General features: G+C 40.6%; 1 protein-coding gene across 3 annotated transcripts in view; it reads right to left on the bottom strand.

Moving 5' to 3' along the window:
• Positions 1 to 22,982, bottom strand: part of znf462 (zinc finger protein 462) — a 42,914-nt gene that overhangs the window by 3,067 nt on the left and 16,865 nt on the right. For 2 of the 3 annotated variants that reach the window (XM_060891632.1, XM_060891633.1), the window contains exons 2-12: positions 14,303 to 14,556; positions 6,057 to 11,413; positions 5,831 to 5,968; positions 5,274 to 5,557; positions 5,037 to 5,155; positions 4,551 to 4,742; positions 3,781 to 4,069; positions 3,351 to 3,487; positions 2,701 to 2,924; positions 2,295 to 2,532; positions 2,001 to 2,112 (exon numbers count right to left, since the gene is read on the bottom strand). In XM_060891632.1, coding sequence (XP_060747615.1) covers positions 2,001 to 2,112; positions 2,295 to 2,532; positions 2,701 to 2,924; positions 3,351 to 3,487; positions 3,781 to 4,069; positions 4,551 to 4,742; positions 5,037 to 5,155; positions 5,274 to 5,557; positions 5,831 to 5,968; positions 6,057 to 11,413; positions 14,303 to 14,525 — 7,313 coding nt within the window. In that variant the 5' untranslated portion in view covers positions 14,526 to 14,556. The remainder of the gene's footprint in view (positions 1 to 2,000; positions 2,113 to 2,294; positions 2,533 to 2,700; positions 2,925 to 3,350; positions 3,488 to 3,780; positions 4,070 to 4,550; positions 4,743 to 5,036; positions 5,156 to 5,273; positions 5,558 to 5,830; positions 5,969 to 6,056; positions 11,414 to 14,302; positions 14,557 to 22,982) is intronic. The other variant, XM_060891634.1, reaches the window with a different exon arrangement.

Raw genomic sequence — 22,982 nt, 5'->3', positions numbered from 1 at the left:
TCATCAAGACTCTTTGGTTTCATCTTCAATGCCTCGTCCTTCATCTTACCCCAGATATGCTCAATAATGTTCATGTCTGGTGACTGGGCTGGCCAATTCTGGAGCACCTTGACCTTCTTTGCTTTCAGGAACTTTGATGTGGAGGCTGAAGTATGAGAAGGAGTGCCATCCTGCTGAAGAATTTGCCCTCTCCTGTGGTATGTAACGGGCAGCAAGAATGTCTTGATACCTCAGGCTGTTGATGTTGCCATCCACTTTGCAGATCTCTCGCATGCCCCATACTGAATGTAACCCCAAACCATGATTTTTCCTCCGCCTAACCTGACTGTTTTCTGTGTGAATCTTGGGTCCATGCGGGTTCCAATAGGTCTTCTGCAGTATTTGTGACGATTGGGATGCAGTTCATTATATGATTCATCTGACTTTTCCAGTCCATCCTTCCTGCAAGCTGTGTTCCTTGGCAAATGCAACACAATTTTTTAGTTGTCTTCTGTTTAATGCTGGTTTCTGGTGACCAGTTGTTATGTAGCTCTGCTGCAGTTGAAAAATGGCTGGCCTTTGACTGTCGAACCAACAAACGGTCCTCTCAAACAGTTGTCTTACGGGGTCTGCCTGTCCTGGGTCTGTCATGAACTCCACCGGGTTCTTCCAATCTTTTTCTTATCCTCTCCACTTGACGTTTAGATACATTAAAGATGTAGCAGGAGACAGGAGACTTGGTCTTCAGGCTCTTGATGATCAGCACTTTGGATCTTTGACATGCTGTCAGAGGTCAGGATGCATTTCAAATGAAGGTTGGGTGTGCTGGGGTTCTTCTTCTACACACCTGGGAATGTGTTAATTACAGTATTTCTCACAGGTGATGCTCTAATTTATGATTGGTTGAATCCTTTAAAGATGTGACAAGACTTTTGTCTAAGCAAAGATTGACCTTTTTGTCCTAATTAAATAATTAAAAATCAAGGCATGATAAGATTTTATTTTGGTAAAATAAGCTTATTTAATAACTTTATTTTTTTTTATATACAGTATATATCTTATTTTTTACTGTGCAAAAGTTTTGGCAGGTGTGAACAAATGCTGTAAAGTAAGAATGCTTTCAAAAATATATATTTTAATTGTTTATTTATCAATTTACAAAATGTGAAGTTAGTGAAAATCGAAATCAAATCAATATTTGGTTTGACTATCCTTTGGCTTCAAACCAGCATCTTGCACATGTTGTATACTTACACAGAGTCAGGGACTTTGTAGGATCAGAGTCAGGAGTATGATTAACCAGTTTTACCAAGGAGGTGCTAATGATCATCAATTCATAAGAAGGTTGAAAGACAGTCATTAACTGAAACAGACACAGCTGTGTAGGAGGCTTGAAACTGGGTGAGGAACAGCCAGACTCTGCTACAAAGGTGAGGCTGTGGAAGAGTGATTCATGTCACAGGTCATACACCATTGCACAAAAACATAGAAATTGGGGTGCAGAAAAGCTGTGATCTGGACTGATGAGTAAAGTATAAAATATTTGGCTGTAGCAGGAGGCAGGTTGTTTGCACGCAACAGTAAAGCATGGGTGAGGTTCCTTGCAAGTTTGCAGCTGCATTTCTGCAAATGGAGTTGGAGATCTTCAGTGTAGTCAAGAACAAGAAGACCTGAAAATGATGGTTTGGGCCCCACAGTGTGCAAGTGTACCTTGAAGAATTGATGCTATTTTTCAGGCAAACTGTGGTCACACCAAATATTGATTTGATTTGAGTTTCTGTTCATTTACTTTCCATTTTGATAACTGATAACAATTAATTTACAAACACTTTAAAAGTAAGCATTCTTACTCTGCAGCACTTTCACAACTCCCTGAAACTTTTGCAGAGGTACTGTATACAAACACACACATATATATACATACATATATATATATATATATATATATATATATATATATATATATATATATATATATATATATATATATATATATATATGACTAAATGTAGGACACTCACATGCCGTGGCGGAGAACATGACGTTCCCATTCCAAACTAAGAGAAAAAGTTCGGCCACAAAACTCACATGGAAACTTTTTCCCTACACTTGGAGAACACGGCATCATCATTTCTGTAACAGCACACCAACCCGAGAGAGAGAGAGAGAGAGAGAGAGACCAGATTGAGTTAAATAGTGTTTAAAGTATTAACGTTAAATAAATGTAGATTTCAGATTACAGTTAGATAAATATATAATTCTCATACCTTATTACAAGAACTAATTTTTAAACATTGATGTAGTTTATTGTTTACCCGGCGTCTCTTCTTCCAGTGTACTCTCTTCCTGTGTGGCTGTCACTTCCTCCTCCATCTCTTCCTCGTCTATTCTTTCTGTCTCCTCAGTTTGCTCATCTTCCTCAATGGCCAAAGGTTCCTCCTTTTCTTCCTCTTCCTCCTTCAACTCCTCTTCCTCTTCACTGTTTATTTTGTCCTTCAGAACATCCAGCTGGTCCAGATTCACACGACCCATCAACTCAAAGTTACGAATCACCTGATAACAAAAGCAGTACATACGGAATCAACATATCATGATGATGCAGAGCAAAAACTCATAAAACTATGTCATTAGAATAGCATCTTTGTGTTCTAGAGTTTCAAGGATGAGCCTTAAAATGCTGGATTTTAAGATATACTTTTGGAAAAGCTAACAGAGACTGACCTTGTGTTCGTCACGGAGGTGATCCTCAAGGTGCTCTTGGTGTTTTGTGTCATAGTAACACAGTCGACACTCATATGGTTTGGGCTCTTCGTGTTTGTCGATGTGCTGCTGCAAACTGTCGCCACTCGAACATGTGAACGTGCACTTATGACAGCGGAAGATCAAACCGTCCAGGTGACGAGACAGTTTGGATCGAGATACTTCCAGAGGGATCACTCGCTCTTCTGAGGCAACAAAGAAAAATGATCAGAATGATTTATGGTAAAGAGGCCAGTGTTGTATAGGATCCTGGTGTTGGGGATTCTGTCTAGAGTGCATGATGTAGTGGTTGGTGGTGCAATAGAATGTGATGTGGTGGATGTTGGCGAAATGGAGTGTCGCAGTGGACAGATGGTGCATGGTGGTATAGAAGAAGGTGGTGCACATTTACATTTACAGCATATGCCCTTATCCGGAGTGACATTTATCTCATTTATTCAACTGAGCATTTGAGGCCTTGTTCAAGGGCCTAACACAGGCAGTTTGGTGCCTCTGGGATATAAATTCACCTTCAAATTAGTGTTCCACCCTCTTAACCACCGAGATACTATTTCCTATGGTGTTGTAGACAGATGTGTAGTGGATGTGGATATATTGTGGTGTGTCCATACCTCTGTGAAGGAGGACATGGTCAATCATATGACTCTTAGACTTGGTATGATAGAGACAGAAAGGACAGCGCAGTTCTCTTAGTCCATCATCAGATGGAGGACTGTGTCCAGCCTCCACATGCAGGGTGAAAGTGGACCTGCAAGACAAACAGCAATTAAACAGCAAATAAATACCAAAATAAAGACTAGAGCAAACAGAAACACCAAACGAACCTATGATAAACACCAAACAACCTATGATGTAAAACAGCAAAGGAAAAGACATACTAAAATGAATATCAAACAAAGCTCTAAAAGCAAACCCAATCAAACACCAAACTGAACACCAAAAACACAAAGAAAACACTGTAACAAACTTCAATGCAAACACAAAAACAAATACCAAAGCAAACACACACTGACTATTATGGACACAAGGATGAGTAGTTACTTGTAGCATGTAAAGAAGGAACAGTCTTTGCACTTGAAGAGTTTCTTTCCTCCATGGCGGTCTCGGTAATGTCTCCTCAGACTCTGCATGTAACCTGAACTGAACTCACAGAATTCACAGGTTAGGGTGGCGTCAGGGCGGGTCAGTGCTCCCAATGTCTCTGCCCCTGTCGATGGTGAGGGGCCAGGGGAAACTGACAAGAGGGTGGGTGGGGCCTGATTTCGTGATGCCAGCTGGTAATGACTTAACTGCTGCTGAACATCTGGTGGCTCCAAATATGCCACAGAGTCTGAGAGAAAGATAGACAGAGGCAGAGAAATAGTGAGAGAATGTAGAGAGAGAGAAATAGAGTTAGAGAACATGTATTCAAAACTATAAAGTATTAATTAAAATGATAGAGACAAATGAAAATGATGGCAGTTGTGCTGATGAGGGTGTTTTAGTGTATGTGTAAATGTTTGGTTTAGTGCATAATAAAGTTGCTCCACTGTGATTTTGGAGGTGGAATGCTGGTCTGATAGCAGCCTGAAATGCTGTTTTACTGTCCGAACTACTGACGGTTTAACAAGAGGTGTAGCAATTTAGTCTTGGGTGTCGAGTATCATAATCTATTGTGTCATAATCTATCCATACGTTCCAACACACTTCGCACACCTCTTCAGCTCTTTAACACACCCTTTGTGAGGAAAACACATGACTGTGCGTGTGCCATTATTAGTTTAAATGTGTGACTTTTTTTTTTTTAACTCTAGCACAATGCTGGTACGTACTGGTGGTGGTGGCATCGGTAGGTGTGTGTTGGGAGTCGTTGTTTGTGATTGTGTGTGTGGTGCGCAGGGCAGCTCGGGCTCTCAGTCGGGGCAGTGTGAGAGTTTGTCCATGTTCTCGCAGCGAGTGATCCTTAAGCTGACTGATCGTCATTGTTGAGAATGGACATGAGATGCACTTATATGTGTTCTCACCTGAAGCAAACAAATAAACATACAAACATATCAACAACAGCAAAGACCACAATAACAGCCAACAATAATTAACACCTAGAAATTCATCACAGATAGATAAAACACAATTAAGCAGATTGTGTATGTGTTTTGTGAATGCGTGTGTGCCCTGTGTGTGATTTGTGTCTGTGTTCATCAAATTTGTGAAGAATTGTGAATATTTGTATACATGTGCCTATCTGTGTTTAATCTGTGTACACCTGCATGTGGTTTGTGCAGGTGCATGTGTGTGTGTGTCTGTGTATGTGTGTATACCTGCATGTGATTTGTGCAGGTGACTCTTCAGGCGGCTCAGGTAGGCTGATTTAAAGGGACATAGTTTACAGCGGAAAGGTTTGTGATGTCCGTGATGAGACTGAATGTGGCGGTCCAGACTTAGGGGGGAAAGAATTAGAAAGTTGCAGATGAACAGAAGTTGGCTATATGCTAACATTTATTTGACATGATAAACAAAGTATAAAGAGGTTGTTATTTTGGCTATTTTTCGCGTACTTGTGCCTGAAAGCCGATTGGAACTGACAGTACTGGCAACTGTACTTGTCGTCTCTGTTGATCATCGCTGTAGCTGAATGACTTCGCTCATGAGATCGGAGTCCCTGCATGGACATGAAAACTCGATCACACATATCGCACCGGTGTTCTGGAACCCTCTCTGTGATTCCCGTTTCCATGGTGAGCAACACGCCGTCCCCTGTCTCGGTGGGAATAGTGTCTGTAGTGACCGTATCCTCCATGCTACCATTGGTGACACCATCAGAAATTTCCACCACTCCCTGCTGTCAGAGGGAACTCATAATTCATAACTGCTTTAAAGATATTTTTATTTTAGCTATTGTAATTTTAATTTAATATCTAAATTTCATTGCAATTTCCTCTATTTCAAAAAAAAAAAAATACGTCTGATCATAAGCCTGGAAGACAGACATATCTATAGTGAAGGTTATATCTTATATCATATAGAGAAGGTTATGAATAAAATCACAGCATGATGCAGTTTTCAGACAATTCAATTGTGAGAAAGTGAAACATGAATAGCGTCTCCTTATTACCTCTACATGTCCTTCTTTGACTTCGCCGTACTGAATATGCTTCCTCAGATGGTTGCAAATAGCTCTAAGTGTCGGGTGAATTTCAACACAAAAGTTGCATCGGTAGCCAATAGGTGATTTTTCAGCTGAGCCATCTATCTGTAAAACAAGTCAAGAGGCATTGTTTTTGTTAGATTTAGTATAAAGCTTTTACAACAATAATTAAAAAACACTAACTGCAGCTCACCTTGTTTTCTGGTTGTGTCTCAAGTGTCACTGTGGATTTCCGCCTGATCTGGAGCTCCTTCCTCTGTTCATGGCGTATGTTCCTTTTCTCAAACTTCTCATTGTGTTTCCTAAGGTGGATGCTGAGTTCAGGAAGAGTAAGGAACTTGATTTCACAGTGAGCACACTGGTAGAGCTCAGCACCTTCCTCCACTGGGCTTTGTATAGTGACAAAGTCCCGCTTGAGCTCGTTGCTGTGGTAATCGTTGTAATGTGAGACGAGAAGGTCTGTGGTGTCAAATGTCAGCTTAGAACATATCATGCACTTGAATTGTGGCCATTCCAAGTCATTTTCCATATGTTCTCCATCATTCTCTGATTTTACTTCTACCAGTTCTACATCCTCTATAATGGCTGGTGTCTCTGGGTCCTTGGGGTAAATCACAGTGAAGTAACGACCGAGTTTGCTGGAGGACTGCTTTTTTGGAAAAACCCCGGGGTGTCGCTTGACATAGTGTGAGATAATGCTTTTCCTGCTGAATGCCTGGAAAGAGCACAATGAGCACTTTCTTCGGTCAACTGCTTGCCTCAGCTCCTCACTCATCATTGACTTATCTTCTTCTGAGGCCAGTGGTACGGTCACTTTATTTGGTTTCTCACTCAAGGTTTTAGAAGCAGCGAGACAGTGTGTGTAGTAAGCATCAATGTCATGCCGTTTCTGATAGTGTGCAGCCAGACCTTTCCGGATGGGGTTGGTGTAGGAGCAGAGGGCACATTTAAAGACATTGTTCTTGCCTTCGGGCTGAGCTCGTACATTGTTGTGCTTGATGCGGTAGTGGCGAGCAATACCCTTCCTGGTTGAGCAGAAGTATTTGCAGAGCTGACATCTGAACACGGTATGTTTCTCTCCCTTTGCAAATTCTGAGAGGGCAAGGTCAAACTCACATCTTTCGGATGCTTCTGTCATACTGCTAGCAGTGCATTCAGCAACAGTGTCCTCTTTTCTAACCAAGGATTGCAAATGTGTTGGCGTAAATATATCTGAAACTGACTGGTTGTGATATTTCTCATAATGAATCTTCAGTTTTTCAAGTGTTCCATGAGTATAAGGGCACATCTTACATCTGTAGGCACCGTAACCCTGCCTCTGGTTTTTTGATCTTTCATCTCCATCTGGCACCAAATCTTTGACTTCCTCAATATCATCAGCAAAGTCTTCTGCAGTTACTTTGACCAGGGGATGCCGTTTCTGGTAATGTGTAAGAACCCCGTGGATACGCGAGTTTACATATGGACAGTGCCTGCACTTGTAAACCGCACTGGGATTAATATCTGCTTCCTGTGCAAAGTCTGCAGCCTTCACTTTCATGCCTGGGTGTTTCTTGCCATAGTGAGTCAGAAGTCCATGGAGGCTATTGTACTCAGACAGGCACACAGTGCACTGGTAGGGATTGTTTGAGATAGAGGAGCTCGTGGAGAAGGAAAGGTGGGGATGATGCTCAGGTGCTGACCTGCTAATCTCCAATGTGCCTTCATCAGACTGATGACTGTTGAATGGGCTGGATGTTAAGACATTTCCCTTTCCAACTGGAGACATACGTTTATCTGATGTTTGGTTTCCTTTAATGATTTCAATGAGAACAGACTCGTCATCTTTGATAGCCCACGGATGAACAGCTTGGTAATGATTGGTGATGTCCCAAACAGAACAAGCCTCAAAGGCACAATCTCTGCATTGGTAATGCTTTATTTCAGAGTTGCCCAACTGCTTGGAGGTGGATGTATCAGGACCAGCCCACAATTTGCTTGCCATATAAGCATAATCAACACTGTGCTCTGGGTGTCGTCTTTGGTAATGCATGAGCAGCCCACTGGGCTCAGCATGGGAATAAATACACCATTCACAGTGATAACCAGCCTCCAAGATCCCATCTTGATAAGCCCAGCGCAAGATGGTCATGGCTGTGGCCTTCACAGTGGGGTGATCCTTCTTAAGATGCTTCTTCAAGGCATACACATAAGGAGATGTGTGGGCACAGTGTCTGCACTTTAAAGATCTAAGTGCTTTGGATTTCTCTGCATCAGTGGCTGAGGTTGCAGTGGATGTGGAACTTCCTGTTTGTATCATCTGAGCCCTTTCCCTTTGACTGCGTACCACAGCGGTATGTCTCCGCACCAAATCTGCATTTGCCTTTACATCTCTGTGCTTCTTCTGGTAATGGATCAACACCCCTTTCACAGTGCGGTTCCCGTAGTCGCAGTGCTGGCAGAAAAACAACATCTCACCCTCCCCTTTGTCTGTAGTTCCTTTTGGATGCAAATGATTGGATCCATCAGTTGCATTGGTGCTTAACTGTTTCAGAAACTGTTTAGGAGGTGCAATCTGCAACTCATCCATAAGCTTCATCAACCCAAGTGTAGGAGGTGCATGCTTTATGTATTTAGCAGTCACCTTGATTTCCGGATGGCGTTTTTGGTAATGAACTAGAACGCCCACCACAGATCGGTTGTTGTAAACACAGTGTTTGCAGTAGTAAAGCTCATCATCTAGAGTCGAGGGCATAGCATTTGAGGGCTTTGGAGTACTTGACAGGGTAAATGTGGAGTTGGCTGATGATTGCGCTCGATCTACTGATATGACCCGCATGGTCTTCTGTATGCGAAAGTATGACGCCTTCTGTTCAGGATGCTTTTTCTGATAGTGAACCAGTACTGAGTGCATATTGGGGCTTGCAAATGAGCACATGTCGCAATCGTACACCACAACGTTACCATCGACAATTTCCCTAAAAGCTTCAGAGTCCATTTTTGAGTCAGGTGTTTTGATCGAGCTTTTAAGGGCGGGACTGGAAGAAGACCTTGAGGCAGAGGTGGTGAAGCTCTTGGGCCCCGAATTCAAGATTTCTCTCAGTGTCTGTGACTCTGTAGTTCCTTTCTGAGGCTGATCAACCACATAGCTTGAGAAGATCATGGCGTTGTTTATTTTAACTGAGGGGTGCATTCTTTGGTAATGAGGCATCAGGCTCCTCACATTTGGGCTGGTGTATGAGCAGAAGCGACATGTGTACACCAAATCGGGCTGGTTAAAGTTAAGAACATTGCTAGCTTCTGGATGGTGATCCATGTAGTGCTGGTGTAAGTCACTGAAATTGTTGTATTCTATGAAACACTCTAGACAACGGAAGACAGCACTCTGATCCTCTGGATCAAGAATGTATTTAAAGCTAAACTTAATATAGGGATGCATACGCTGGTAATGGGTGCTAACACTGCGAGCAGACTTGTTTTGGTACTCACAGTGTTTACAGTAGAAAAGGTTACCAGGTTCCTCTGTGTAGTCGGTGCTGTCTTGATACGTCTCTCTGCTGTCTTGACTGCTATGATCCTGGATATCTCTAGAGTCTGCACCAAAACTATCCTCATCATCAGAGACGGTGACTTGGATAGGCATGGTTCTTGAAGTTAACTTAGACTGCAAGCTACGCTTCCTTTTGCCGACACCATGCTCTGTCTGAACAAAACCAGGTTTCCTGATGTACAAATGCTGCGTATTATAGGTGAAGCGTTGACTTTGAATCTCAGAGTTCTCATTCTCTCTTTTCTCATCAACATGATTTTCATTTTCTTCATCCTCATCCTCCATATCATCAAGATTGATAACATCCTCTTGCTGCTGACTCTGACTAATTTTACTTTGAAGGTTATTTGCAATTTCATCAATTCTTGTCCGTTTCTTCACAGGGGACAGATCCAGAGGCAAGTCATTTATGGATTTTCTGGCAGTCTTTCCAATAAGGTGCTTTCTGGAAGAATATCCAAGGATTGATGTTTGAGTTTTTTGCACAAAATTTGATGTGCCGTATGATTCTGATTCAGAATCCTGCTGCTCATTTAACGAATCATCTTGACTTGTGGGTTGCATCCCATCACAGTATGAGTGCTTATGTTGCTGGTGGACACGTAAACCTTTCAGTGACATTGTAGAAAAATTACAGAGTGAACAGTGATGAGAATTTTCCTCTTCTACATCAGTGGATTTCTGGCCATTCATGGTAGAGCTGCCATTTCCTCCATTGACCGAGTCTTCAATTTGGCCATCTTGGCTTTCATTGGTTAGGTCCATGATGTCCCATTCAGAAGTGGAGCCACTGTGACATTGCTTATGTGTGGCAAGTTTTACTGAACTTGTACAAAGAAACGTACACTCGTTACACTTGTACAAGGTGGTTTGGCTGGCTAAATGTACGTTTTCTATATGTTGAAAGATGCTGCTATGGTGTTTAGCCAAAAAAGAGCAGAATGGGCACTGGAACCTATTCAAATGCCTTCCAATCGGAATGCCTTCCGTCTCCAGCAGTTTATTATCCTCCTCTGACAGAAGCAGCTTAGCAGAATCCTCAGTGAACAATGAGTCGTTGTAAGCTGGATCATCAACGTCACAGAGTTCATCATCAGAGCTGCTCTGTGAATCATTCAGCACACTGGTTTCCAAATCTACCCTTGACTGTGACATGTCTGACATGGCAAAAGTCGACCTCTCTGACAGTATGGAAGATCCTGTACTGTTGGGAATCTTTCCTGCAATGTGGGAATACTGAAAACGTGACAGCCCTGATAGGGACTTCACTGAGGCACTGCCTTTCACAGATGCTGCGGAGCCTTCGTTTCCACTTAGATCAGTCAACATCAAGTTGGATGTTGGAGTGCTTCTTGGTGATGAAGGAGAATTTGATTTGGAAGATCCTGCACTTCCGTCTGCTTTGGGCTTTTGCAGTGATATCATAATCTTAACCATGTTCCGATGCTTCTTCATCATGTGATCACATAACTGTTGTCTTTGCAAGGTCTGGAAGCCACACCATTCACAGCTGAATCCACCTCTGGACCGAGCTTTGACCATGGATTCCAAAACATTGCGTTCAGTATGATCCTGCGATTCCTCACACTGTTCTTCCGAAGACATGGCATCTGAGTCCATATCCAGAACCTCTGTTTCAGCTTCTGCTTCAACAGGAGAATCTGAATGGGCAAGAAAATTATCTTTGTGGTGCATGTTTTGATGCTTCAGTATTCTTGCTCGGCGAGGAGATTTATATGTACAATACTGACAGGAGTACAGCTTTTCTACACTATGGTGTGCTGTAACATTGAAGCCTGACTTGGATGTGTCGAGTGAATTTGAATGATCATTTGAATAAGCTCCTCCTTCAATCCCATGGACCTTCTTAGCATGCTCATTGAGGAGGGATTTTGATCTGAAGTAACGCACACAAAATTTACACTGAAAAAACGGGTTTGTTGTCTTGTCAGCTGAGGGATTGTAAACCGTTTGGTTTGAACTGGAGAAGGGCCCTGAATCTGTGGTTACAGAGTTGAGGCCTGAAACAAACAGAAAAAATACAGCGTTTATTTTTTCGGCACACTGTTTATTTGCATATGCGCTCGAAGCAGAAAAGGCTGAGTCCTTTCATCTGGAATCTATATAAGGACCTATTCTGACAAATGGGATATATTTTACAATTTACTACATTGCATAAAAGTATCATAAGCAAGAATAAGATTACAACAAACACTAACAGCAAAGTGATTAAAAACAAGCAATGATTCCATACATGGCAAAAGACCTGGAGTGTTAACACTGCATGCACACACTTTCCCAAAACTATCCCAAACCAGCAAAATTCTATATTTTATTGTTGTTCTCTCATTATCTAAAATCTGTTCCAATGGACATAATGATTAACTAGATGGAGTTGTTCATGTGGAAAATGGGACTATGTTTAAATATTTAATAATTGAAAGTGTAACCACATATGTAGAAATTAAAGCATGCATGAAAGATATCAACACTGTTAGAAGATACAACAAATGGCAGAATTAGGACAGAGTATGAATTAATTTTTTTATTGTGCAATAATGCCTGTCTTATGAACTGATTTTGATTTCCATGTCCCATCCTCTATTCATGGCTAATTCAGTGAATGCTTCAGATCCTGACCAAAAAGGGGACCTAAAACATGGCTTACCAAAATAAACGTGAGATGTAATTCTTTGTTACGGTTTTACAGACCAAAAACGAACATGTAAAGCAATGAATACACAGATGTTAAAATAAAGAATTTTCATTTCATCGACATGCAGATTGACATGATTCATGAGGTGATCCATGAGGTGATGCACATATGAGCCTGACTAACAATGGAAAGATGTCCATGGTGATTCATTAATTCTGAGAAGCAGTAGCATGAAACAGACTTCAGTTTGGAGTTGTGTGCAGTGTCTACTTAGATAAAAACAGCAGAGTGTTGCAGCTCAGGCCTTGGCAGCATGTCTCTTCCTCCTTTTATAGTGGGCTATCACATTTTTCCTATTGGAACATCTAGATTTATTTTATGTTTGGATTGCTTGCGCTCAGGTTATTATATCATGATTATGACCAAGTTTCACAAAATGTTTGTTAAATCGGTGTGTGTGTACTTGAAATAAATAAACAATTTCAACTTCACAGTGTGAGGGGGGGCACGGTGGCTTAGTGGTTAGCACGTTCGCCTCACACCTCCAGGGTTGGGGGTTCGATTCCCGCCTCCGCCTTGTGTGTGTGGAGTTTGCATGTTCTCCTCGTGCCTCGGGGGTTTCCTCCGGGTACTCCGGTTTCCTCCCCCGGTCCAAAGACATGCATGGTAGGTTGATTGGCATCTCTGGAAAATTGTCCCTAGTGTGTGAGTGCGTGAGTGAATGAGAGTGGGTGTGTGTGCCCTGCGATGGGTTGGCACTCCGTCCAGGGTGTATCCTGCCTTGATGCCCCATGACGCCTGAGATAGGCACAGGCTCCCCGTGACCCGAGGTAGTTCGGATAAGCGGTAGAAGATGAATGAATGAATGAATGAATGAATGAACTTCACAATGTAATCTGTGTGTTAAATTGCAATTACTCACTTCCAGGTGATTCTGACCATGGGTATATGTCATATGAGCCATAATTTATATGTACATTGAACAACCTCATGTACAAAACATTATGAAGTCAATTGCTCACATTTACAGGCACATTCAAAAACAAGACAAGACTGGTGTTCCTCAAAAACCTGTGGGACACCATCTTTGTTCTGATAAAAACAGGAAATGTAAAGTTTATTAAAATGGTTGCTGTTTACCTTACTGAATTTTAGTAAACGGCTCATTATCACCCAATGTTTAGCACATCACTCTCATGCTGGCTCTGTTTACTGCAGCAACTTTAAGCAGCGTGAGATCCAGTGTTCCTGTAACTACAGAGCCAGGCAAATGGAACTGTGCCAATAGCCAGCGATGCTTCTGAGAACATTACTTTTAATTTGCACTTTAAATTTTTATTTACACATTGACGCACGCCATTGTATCGATGTTCGTTCCTGCTTGTTAATAATTTCAGACACCAATTTAAACGTCACTCTAATCATATGATTAATTTTTTCATCAAAGAGGAGAGGAGGGGATTTATAGTCAGATACACAAGCCAAGAACAAAAGAAATTGAGAAGGAGAAAGTACTGCAAGTGGAGCACAGGTTGTAGAGTAGAGGAGGTGGAGAAGACGGAGAATGTAAAGAAAAGACAATCAATAAAGCAAGAGAAGCCAGATGAAAAGATAAAAATTGTAAAGAATGTAGAGAGTGGAGAAGCTGGAGAAAATGGAGAGATTAGAGAAAATAAAAAAGATCAAGAAGGAAAAGAAGAAGAAAAACTAGATGACGGAGAAGGTGGAGAAAAAAGAAAGTGGAGAATGTAAAAATGACAGAGTTAAAGAGAAAAGGAAGAAAGCATAGACACTGGAGGAGGTAAAGAGAGTTGAAAGACAGACATTGGGAAAGGTGGGAAAATTGGAAAATAGAGAAAGTGGACAACACAGAAGATTTGGAAGAAGAAGGTGGAATAGGTTGAGAGAGGAGGAACAATGTAGAAGCAGGAGAAGGTAGAGAAACTGAAGTTGAAAAGTAAAGAGGGTGGAGAATGTTCATAATGTAGAGAAATTGGAGAAGGTAGAGAAGTTTAAAAAGGTGGAGAAAGTAAAAAGGTGGAGAAAATAAAACTGATAGAGAAGGTGGAGGAAGCTAGGAGGCTTCGCCATGCTAAAATTATTTTACATTGCTTAGAATGATTAAGATAAATGATGTACAGGATCCGGATTTGTGTTTTAACCACACTTACATATGGCATATCGGGTGTAAATAATAATAGTAATTAGAATAATAATAAAATACAATCCTGAGGTGGGTGGGGTGCAGCTGTACCTGTTTCCTTGTGTGGAAATTCACATTCATTATTGCCGATATCCTCGTCATCCTCCTCTGTGTGGCTGAAAGAGTTTAAGGAATCGGACCTTGACCTTTGAGGTGATTCGTTCACAACATCTGTAGGCTGCAGGAAAACGGTGTGGACGTCCTGAATGTGAACTTTGAGCTCATCACAGGACTCTGCACGGAAATCGCAACCATCGCACTGTAGCACCTCCATCACTGAACACTCCCTGGAAAATCAGGGAAACCTGAAAAAAAAAAAGGAATTCGTTAATTAAAAGGACTTGGGGATGTGTAGAGAAGTTGTCCATTATGCAGTTACCTGTCTGATCACCTCAGCACAAGTTTACAGCAATCTCAACTATTTCAAATCCCCAGCGCATCTTAATTTCAACCTCATCACGATCAATATGAACAACACTGATGGAAACAGCATTGAAAGCCCTCCTCATGCTCGTTGAGTCTTATATTCGGACACAAAAGATGTCGTGTTTCCAGGAATGCTCACTGAGACGGGATTACGACTGGATTCGATCTCTTTCTTCATGACCTTGGGACAAAGCCGCAGCTGGAGAACACCGGCGTATCTCCATATTTACATCTCACGCGTCTTCGGCAGACTGCATTAGGTCCTTCTGAAGCAATGAGGATTGCTGAAAGCCCTGACATGGCCATGTTCAAAAAGAAAAAAAGGATTGTGAGGAAAAAAAAATCAAACAGAGCTGGCATAATTATCCCAGAACCCAGAATTAATCGATAGCCGTCTCACAGAATCTCTGTCACATCAATGAATATTCACTAAAATATGAACAACTGCGCTTTAAAAAAATCTGACATGTTTATTGATGCAAAAGAATAAATGTAAATGTAAAATCTTAGATGATGTGTATACATTAATGTAATAAAGCCCAAATTAAATACGTAATATAACAGTGTGTGGTGCTGTTACACAGAAGCAGAGTTACTACACTCTGCTTGATTATTTTTCAAGAAGAGCACTAAAAGTGTTTTAATCTTCTTTATACCACTGCAATATGTTCATTGTCTTATCACATATCAGATAAGTTAGAACTATTCTTTTCCTCACCAGCCTCACTTATCTTTCTCTAATGAAGTTAATATGACAAAGAATATATGGCTTTGTCAAGGAGAAACCACAAAAGAAAAAAAACAGAATGTGTAAACTTCTCTGTCCTAAAGACATTCCTTGTGAGAAAACCTAAAGTTTCAGCTTTACTCCTGACAGTTGCAAAGTTCTGGCTCTATAGGCTCCTTCCATAAGTGTTAAATAAATATATCAATGAATATGCATGTTTTAATCAGTTTATGTAGTCTGTTCCATACAAGTCCCTGTGAATGAGCTGTTACTATAGAAATGATCACATATTATAATGAAGGCATTAATATTAATATAAACCGTGACTACAACAAACAGTTGTTTTGATGATTGATTAGATGGTTAGAATGTGAAAAACTCCTCACAGGCACTAGCATGAGGTGCATGCTAACAACTGTGCAACGCATGAGAATATCATCAAGTACTTATAACAACCAAATGTAGCATGATGGAGAAATTCTGTACATTTTTTAAATAAGCATCACAAGATTTTTTTTTTTTGCAGCTATCTGTTTCAAATTCTGTTCAATTCTACTCAGACAAATGGCAAGTAAAGGCAAAATAAATATACACCAGCTGTCTCACCAAATGAAAGTCTCTGATGCTAGATTCATTTTGTTTGTCATGTGTGTGCAAGGGTTGAATCATTCTGGCATGTGGAATCAACTCCAAAGCTTTGGGGTTGACTTTTAGTTGTCAGTGCATGGAATCAGAGAATCAACTTTTCTTGGGTTCAACTTTGTTGTGAACCAAAAGCAACTTATTATAATATATAATTTACTGTGTATTGTTTATATGCAAGACAATTAAATGAAACAGTGTTTAATCAAGTCTAGATTTATCAACACTAATGCACTGAACCGACTGCTGTGGGGCGGTCAGAACAGTGTACAGCAGAACAAACCATGGCTTTGCTACAGAACTGTCAAAAGGATCAGGTGCAGGTTTCTTCAATAGGTGAATTGTCAAAACTGTCAATCAACCACACCTCTTATTTATTTGTTGTAGGGATAGAAGATTGGCTCCAAAAAGTTTGGAAAAAATGTGTTTGTGGATATAATTGGATGTAATTTAAAATATAGGTTTGTTTTCTTGTCCATTTACTAACATAGATAATGACCACTAGAAGGCATCAGAGACATTTCAGCTTTACTTTTAAAATACATGAGGCAAACAACACGGTGTAATGTAAAGTGTTCCCATACTTTAGAGGAGGATTGCTTGTACTCTTCCATTTCCATCAAATGTATTTTTTTGTTTAAATGAATTGGAGTGACATGCAACAGTGTGCTTCATAACACACTCCATTGGGAAATGCCATGAATAGTTTTACACTCAAGTCTCCATCAGTGAACAACAAAACAGACCTCATTTCCTGATTACACAACTGCGTTTTTGACTATGTAGTATTGTATTAGAAGGGAAATTATTTATAACAGTATGATGTCACCCAGATGAGGATGGATTTCTTTTTGTCTGGTTCCTCTGAAGGTTTCTTCCTCATATAAGCTCAAGACAGCTTTGCTTTGCTATTGCCATATATTATACAGTGGTGTGAAAAAGTGTTGGCTCCTTCCTGTTTTTTTGCACGTTTGTCACACTTTAATGTTTCAGATCATCAAACAAATTTAAATATTAGGCAAAGATATAACTTATCATAACATAACTTAACATGACTGTGGTTTATCACACCTGAGTTCCATTTCTCTAGCCACACACAGGCCTGATTACTGCCATACCTGTTCACAATCAAGAAATCACTTCAATAAAACCTGACTGACAAAGTGAAGTAGACCAAAAGATCCTCAAAAGCTACACATCATGCCGAGATCCAAAGAAATTCAGGAACAAGTGAAAAAGAAAGTAATTGTGATCTGTCAGTCTGGAAAAGGTTATAAATCCATTTCTAAAGTTTTGTGACTCCAGCAAACCACAGTGAGAGCCATTACCCACAAATGGCAAAAACATGGAACAGTGGTGAACCTTCCCAGGAGTGGCCAGCCGACCAAAATTACCCCAAGTGCGCAGCGACGACTCATCCAAGATGTCACAAAAGACCCCACAACAACATCCAAAGAACTGCAGACCTCATTTGTCTCAGTTAAGGTCATTGTTCATGACTCTACCATAAGAAAGAGACTGGGCAAAAATGGCCTGCATGGCAGAGTTCCAAGACAAAAACCGCTGCTGAGCAAAAAGAACATAAAGGCTTGTCTCAGATTTGCAGGAAAACATCTTGATGATCCCCAAGATTTTTGGGAAAATAATCTGTGGACTGAGGAGACAAAAGTTAAACTTTTTAGAAGGCGTGTGTCCTATTACATCTGGCATAAAAGTAACACTGCTTTTATTTCAGAAAAAGAACATCATACCAACAGTAAAATATGATGGTGGTAGTGTGATGAGCTGTTGCTATTTTTTCAGGACCTGGAAGACTTTCTGTGATAAATGGACCCATGAATTCTGCTGTCTACCAAAGAATCCTGAAGGACAACGTGCGGCCATCTGTTCGTGACCTCAAGCGGAAGCGAACTTGGGTTCTGCAGCAGGACAAATATTTAAAACACACCAGCAAGTCCACCTCTGAATGGCTAAAGAAAAACAAAATGAAGACTTTGGAGTGGCCTAGTCAATATCCTGACCTGAATCCTATTGAGCTGTTGTGGCATGACCTTAAAAAGGCGGTTAATGCTCGAAAACCCTCCAATGTAGCTGAATTACAACAAGTCTGCAAATATGAGTGGACCAAAATTCCTCCACAGTGCTGTAACAGACTCATTGCAAGTTATCACAAACACTTGCTTGCAGTTCTTGCTGCTAAGGATGGCCCAAGCAGTTACTAGGTTTAGGGGAAAGCACTTTTTCCCCACACATGGCCATGTAGGTTTGGATGTTGTTATCCCTTAATAATAATAACCTTCACTTAAAAAACTGCATGTTGTGTTTTCTTGTGTTATCTTTGACTAATATTTAAATTTGTTTGATGATCTAAAACATGAAAGTGTGACAAACATGCAAAAAAAGAAAAAAAATCAGGAAGGGGCCAACACTTTTTTTTCACACCACTGTATATTATGTATTTTAACTAAATATAACAAAAAGGTGAGTCACTGCTTTATGAGTGGTAAAGGTTTATCTTATGCAAGCTTTAATAAAGATCTGCCATGCTCTCTTTACAATGAAATAGGAGTGATTGTGGATAATTATTCAAATCACAGTACAGTACAGTACAAGTGTATGTGAGTGATGTGTGGCATACAATACCACAGATTTCTTGAGCACAAACTAATATAAATAGGTATTAGCATAAATAAAGACGTGTACAGGTAACAGAACTAAAGCACAACACACACATCAGCTCTTAAAAAAAATGTATTTTTATGATTTGTGTGATGTGCAGCCTTGCTATGATTCAGAGCAAGGGTACAATTCCACAGAAGGCCTTGAAATCTTTTAGAAACAACAGACTGATCCATTCTTATTCCAGAACCTCACACACCCCAGACCTCGAAGGCAAACCGACTTGACGGCTGATAAACAGAAGTGCAGCATTTCTTATAGTCAAGGACAGCAGATGAAGGACTCGGTGCTCAAGTGGTCCAAGGCTGAGTGAAGAGTGATGAGTGAAGGTCAGAGGAAATGTGGAGCTGTGAACAAAATAAAAACAGCATGCGTAACGGTGTGTGTGAAACATTAACTTTATTACTAAAGTTTATTTAAAAACTTTATCAAACTGAAGTTTCACTCACTACATACTGCTCTCTGTTTGACGGGACATGGCACCTTCACTGAGACTGACAGACACAGAGGCAACGCCTCCTTCACTGAAATTGACAGGCGCTGAAACCGTGCCACCTTCACTTGGACTGACGAACACAAAGGCCACATCGCTTTGACTAGGATTGACAGACACAGAGGCTACACCTCCTTCACTGTGACTGACAGGTGATGAGGCCACACCCCCTTCACTGATATTGACAGGTACAAAGGCCATGCCATCTTCAGTGGAACTTATAAACACAGAAGCCACACCCCATTCACAGGGACTGACAGGCACAAAGGCCACACCTCCTTCACTGGGACAGACACACCAAGGTCACGCCTTCATAACTAAAACCAAGTGACATAGACTAAGCTCCCTCTTTCCTTTTAAAACCTCTAGTGTATAAAGCTCTTTTTATGGAATAATATACAGTCAGTCAGTGAGTCATGAGACATTATTACATTGTACAACTTTAATTTATTTCAATTTATGTGTTTTTTAAATCAGCATGCTCAAATTGTGTGATTTTGTGACTCTAAAAATTGAAGTGCTTTTTACAAAGCTGGACTAATCAGAAACTGAACAACAGAGCTAGCAGTAACTTCTGGTTATACACTATGGCTAAAATTGTTGAACATCCCAATCCAAATTCATTCTCTCTTTGCTGTTATAATACCTCCACTCATTGGGGAAGGCTTTCCAATAGATCTTGGATCGTAAATGTTGGGGATTTGTGTTCAGTCAGCCTCAAGATGAGTTTAGGCATTGATGGATGCGAAGGGTATGGGGAGTGTTCCAGTTTATCCCAAAAGGTGTTCAGTGGGGTTGAGGTCAGGCCTCTGTGCTGGAGATCCTCCACCCCAACCTTTGTAAGCCATGTCTTCAAGGAGCTTGCTTTGTGCACAGCTGGAACAGGTTTGGGCCTCTTAGTGCCAATGAAGGCAAATTGTAAAGCTGAAGACGACATATACAATTGTGTACATGCAAGATTTTGCATAAGAATCACATGTGGATGTGTTGATCAGGTGTCCACATACTTTTGGCCATGTAGTGTTGATGGTTTCCTATCATTCTACCAATAAAATTGATAGCTACCACTGAAATGCTAAGCCACAGCATTTTAACTGTCCATCTTATGGCTCCAAAATGGCATCAAGGAAATGTTTTTTCTGTGTGTGACAAAAAAAGGACTTGAAGGTGAAAATAATCATGAGAACCTTCGTCATGCCATACTAAACTAACTACTAATGACTAATAAGGGAGAAATTTCTCAAGTCTTTGTTGCTATGACAAGTGAAGAGCAGTGCAGGTCCTTCGAGATTCAAGGACAGCAGCCATTTTAAGAGTCAGTCCTCTGTGTGTGTGCAAGTGTGTGTGCAAAGTCTCTGGTGAAATCTCAGTCCATTGGTTATAACCTCATATCCCTGAAGTCTATTCAGCTACGATACACGTAGAAAAGACAGATGCTAATGCAAATGCTAATGATGTGGTATGTATAAAGAATGATGTTCCTCTGGAGAAGTGCTGACAAAAAAATGTGTCCTACAAACACACAGCTCAGCAGAAACGCTTCACTTCTGCCAGCCTGACTTGGCCATTTTATATGTCAGAGCGAAACCTCAGCCCATCTCAGGATTAAACACAGTGCACAAACACAGTCTCTGAGCAGGTTCTCAAGGACAATCACTTCTTTAAAAAAATAATAAATCTTCTGCAGGCTGGAGGAGGAAAGTGCCAGCTCGGCTCCATGAGAGGGTCTAAAAATGCAAAGCATGCCTGAAACGTCCTTTTTTCTCTCCAGAGCTCAAAAACATCTGCAGCGCTGGGGAGAGGAGCAACGAGACAGAGAGAGATAGAACTGTAATGATACACTAGAACGGCTGCTTTAAAAAGAGATCTAAAATGGTTCTCTCAGTAACGCTACACCAACTCACTACAAGGTTTCCTAAGCAGTTCTTTGGATGGTCAATGGTTCCAGTTTTCTTAGAGATTCTATTTCAAATCTTTTCTAAAATGGGAAATGTCTCCCAAGATGAAAAATTTAAAAGATGCAACTTAGGCTTTAGATTTAGACAGAACCTATTTTTCCAAAGAGATGGCACAGCTTCATACATTAACCATCATCAGGCATGTGGGTAGGGGTACAGACACAATGACAACAGCATCATGCAAATAATATCATGGTTAACAATTAAGACTCTTTCTTATCAATACCTGCCCATTCATCCCCTAGTCAATGTCAACTGAGAAAATGCTGTAACAATAAAAAAACAAAAAACTTTTTTTTTTGTTTTGTGGTAAGCACCAACCGTTGTGGTAAGTGTTTTGGAATTTTGCCATGTGGTAAGCAACCAACCAGTTTCTCCACATCGGTGCATTCTTCTAGCCATCGCAGTCTCAATCACTCCAGGTCAAATTTTACACTTAGACCTGTCTCACAGATGCTTTTAAATAAAAACAAAGATATGGTAAAAGCCCTTTAATAATGAACCATTAGATGTGTTCTTAAACAGTGATAAGAACACAATAAGATAAGAAAGAACAAGGACTTCAAATGAATCAAAATGACATTTTACATAAATAAAGCAAAAATATATACAGGTGCATCTTAAAAACTTAGAATGTCGTGGAAAAGTTTATTTATTTAAGTAATTCATCTCAAATATTGGGACTTGTATTGTATAAATTCAGTACACACAGACTGAAGTATTTTAAGTTGTTGGTTCTTTTAATTGTGATGATTTTGGCTCACATTTAAACAAAAACCCACAAATTCATCTCAAAAATTTAGAATACTTCATAAGACCAATAAAATTTTTTTTAGTGAATTGTTGGCCTTCTGGAAAGTATTTTCATTTACTGTACATGTACTCAATACTTGGTAGGGGCTCTTTTTGATTTCATTACTGCCTCAATTCGGCATGACATGGAGGTGATCAGTCTGTGGCACTGCTGAGGTGGTATGGAAGCCCAGGTTTCTTTGACAGTGGCCTTCAGCTCATCTGCATTTTTTGGTCTCTTGTTCAACATTTTCTCCTCTTGACAATACCCCACTCTATGGGGTTCAGGTCTGGTGAGTTTGCTGGCCATGGTCAGTTAACCAACTTTTGTTAATTTTGGCAGTGTGTGCAGGTGCCAAATCCTGTTGGAAAATGAAATCAGCATCTTTAAAAAGCTGGTCAGCAGAAGAAAGCATGAAATGCTCTAAAATTTCTTTGGTTTTCAAAAAACAATGTGGACCAAAACCAGCAGATGACACTGCACCCCAAATAATCACAGACTGTGGAATCTCAACACTGGACTTTAAGCAACTTGGGCTATGAGCTTCTCCACCCTTCCTCCAGACTTTAGGACCTTGGTTTCCAAATGAAATACAAAACTTGCTCTCATCTGAAAAGAGGACTTTGGACCACTGGGCAATAGTCCAGTTCTTCTTAGCCTAGCTAAGACGCCTCTGACATTTCTGTGGTTCAGGAGTGGCTTAACAAGAGGAATACGATAACTGTTGCCAAATTCCTTGACACGTCTGTGTGTGGTGGCTCTTGATGCAGTGACCCCAGCCTCAGTCCATTCTTTGTAAAGTTCACCCAAATTCTTGAATCGATTTTGCTTGACAAGCCTCTCACCGCTGTGGTTCTCTTGGTTGGATGTGCATCTTTTTCTTCCACACTTTTTCCTTCCGCTTAACTTTCTGTTAGCATGCTTGGATACAGCACTCTGTGAACAGCCAGCTTCTTTGGCAATGAATGTTTGTATCTTACATTGCTTGTAAAGGGTGTCAATGATTGTCTTCT

Source organism: Tachysurus vachellii, chromosome 17 (assembly GCF_030014155.1).
Source record: "Tachysurus vachellii isolate PV-2020 chromosome 17, HZAU_Pvac_v1, whole genome shotgun sequence".
NCBI lineage: Eukaryota > Metazoa > Chordata > Actinopteri > Siluriformes > Bagridae > Tachysurus > Tachysurus vachellii.
The sequence above is the reverse complement of the archived record's forward strand: the minus strand, read 5'-3'. Positions and strand labels throughout refer to the sequence as shown.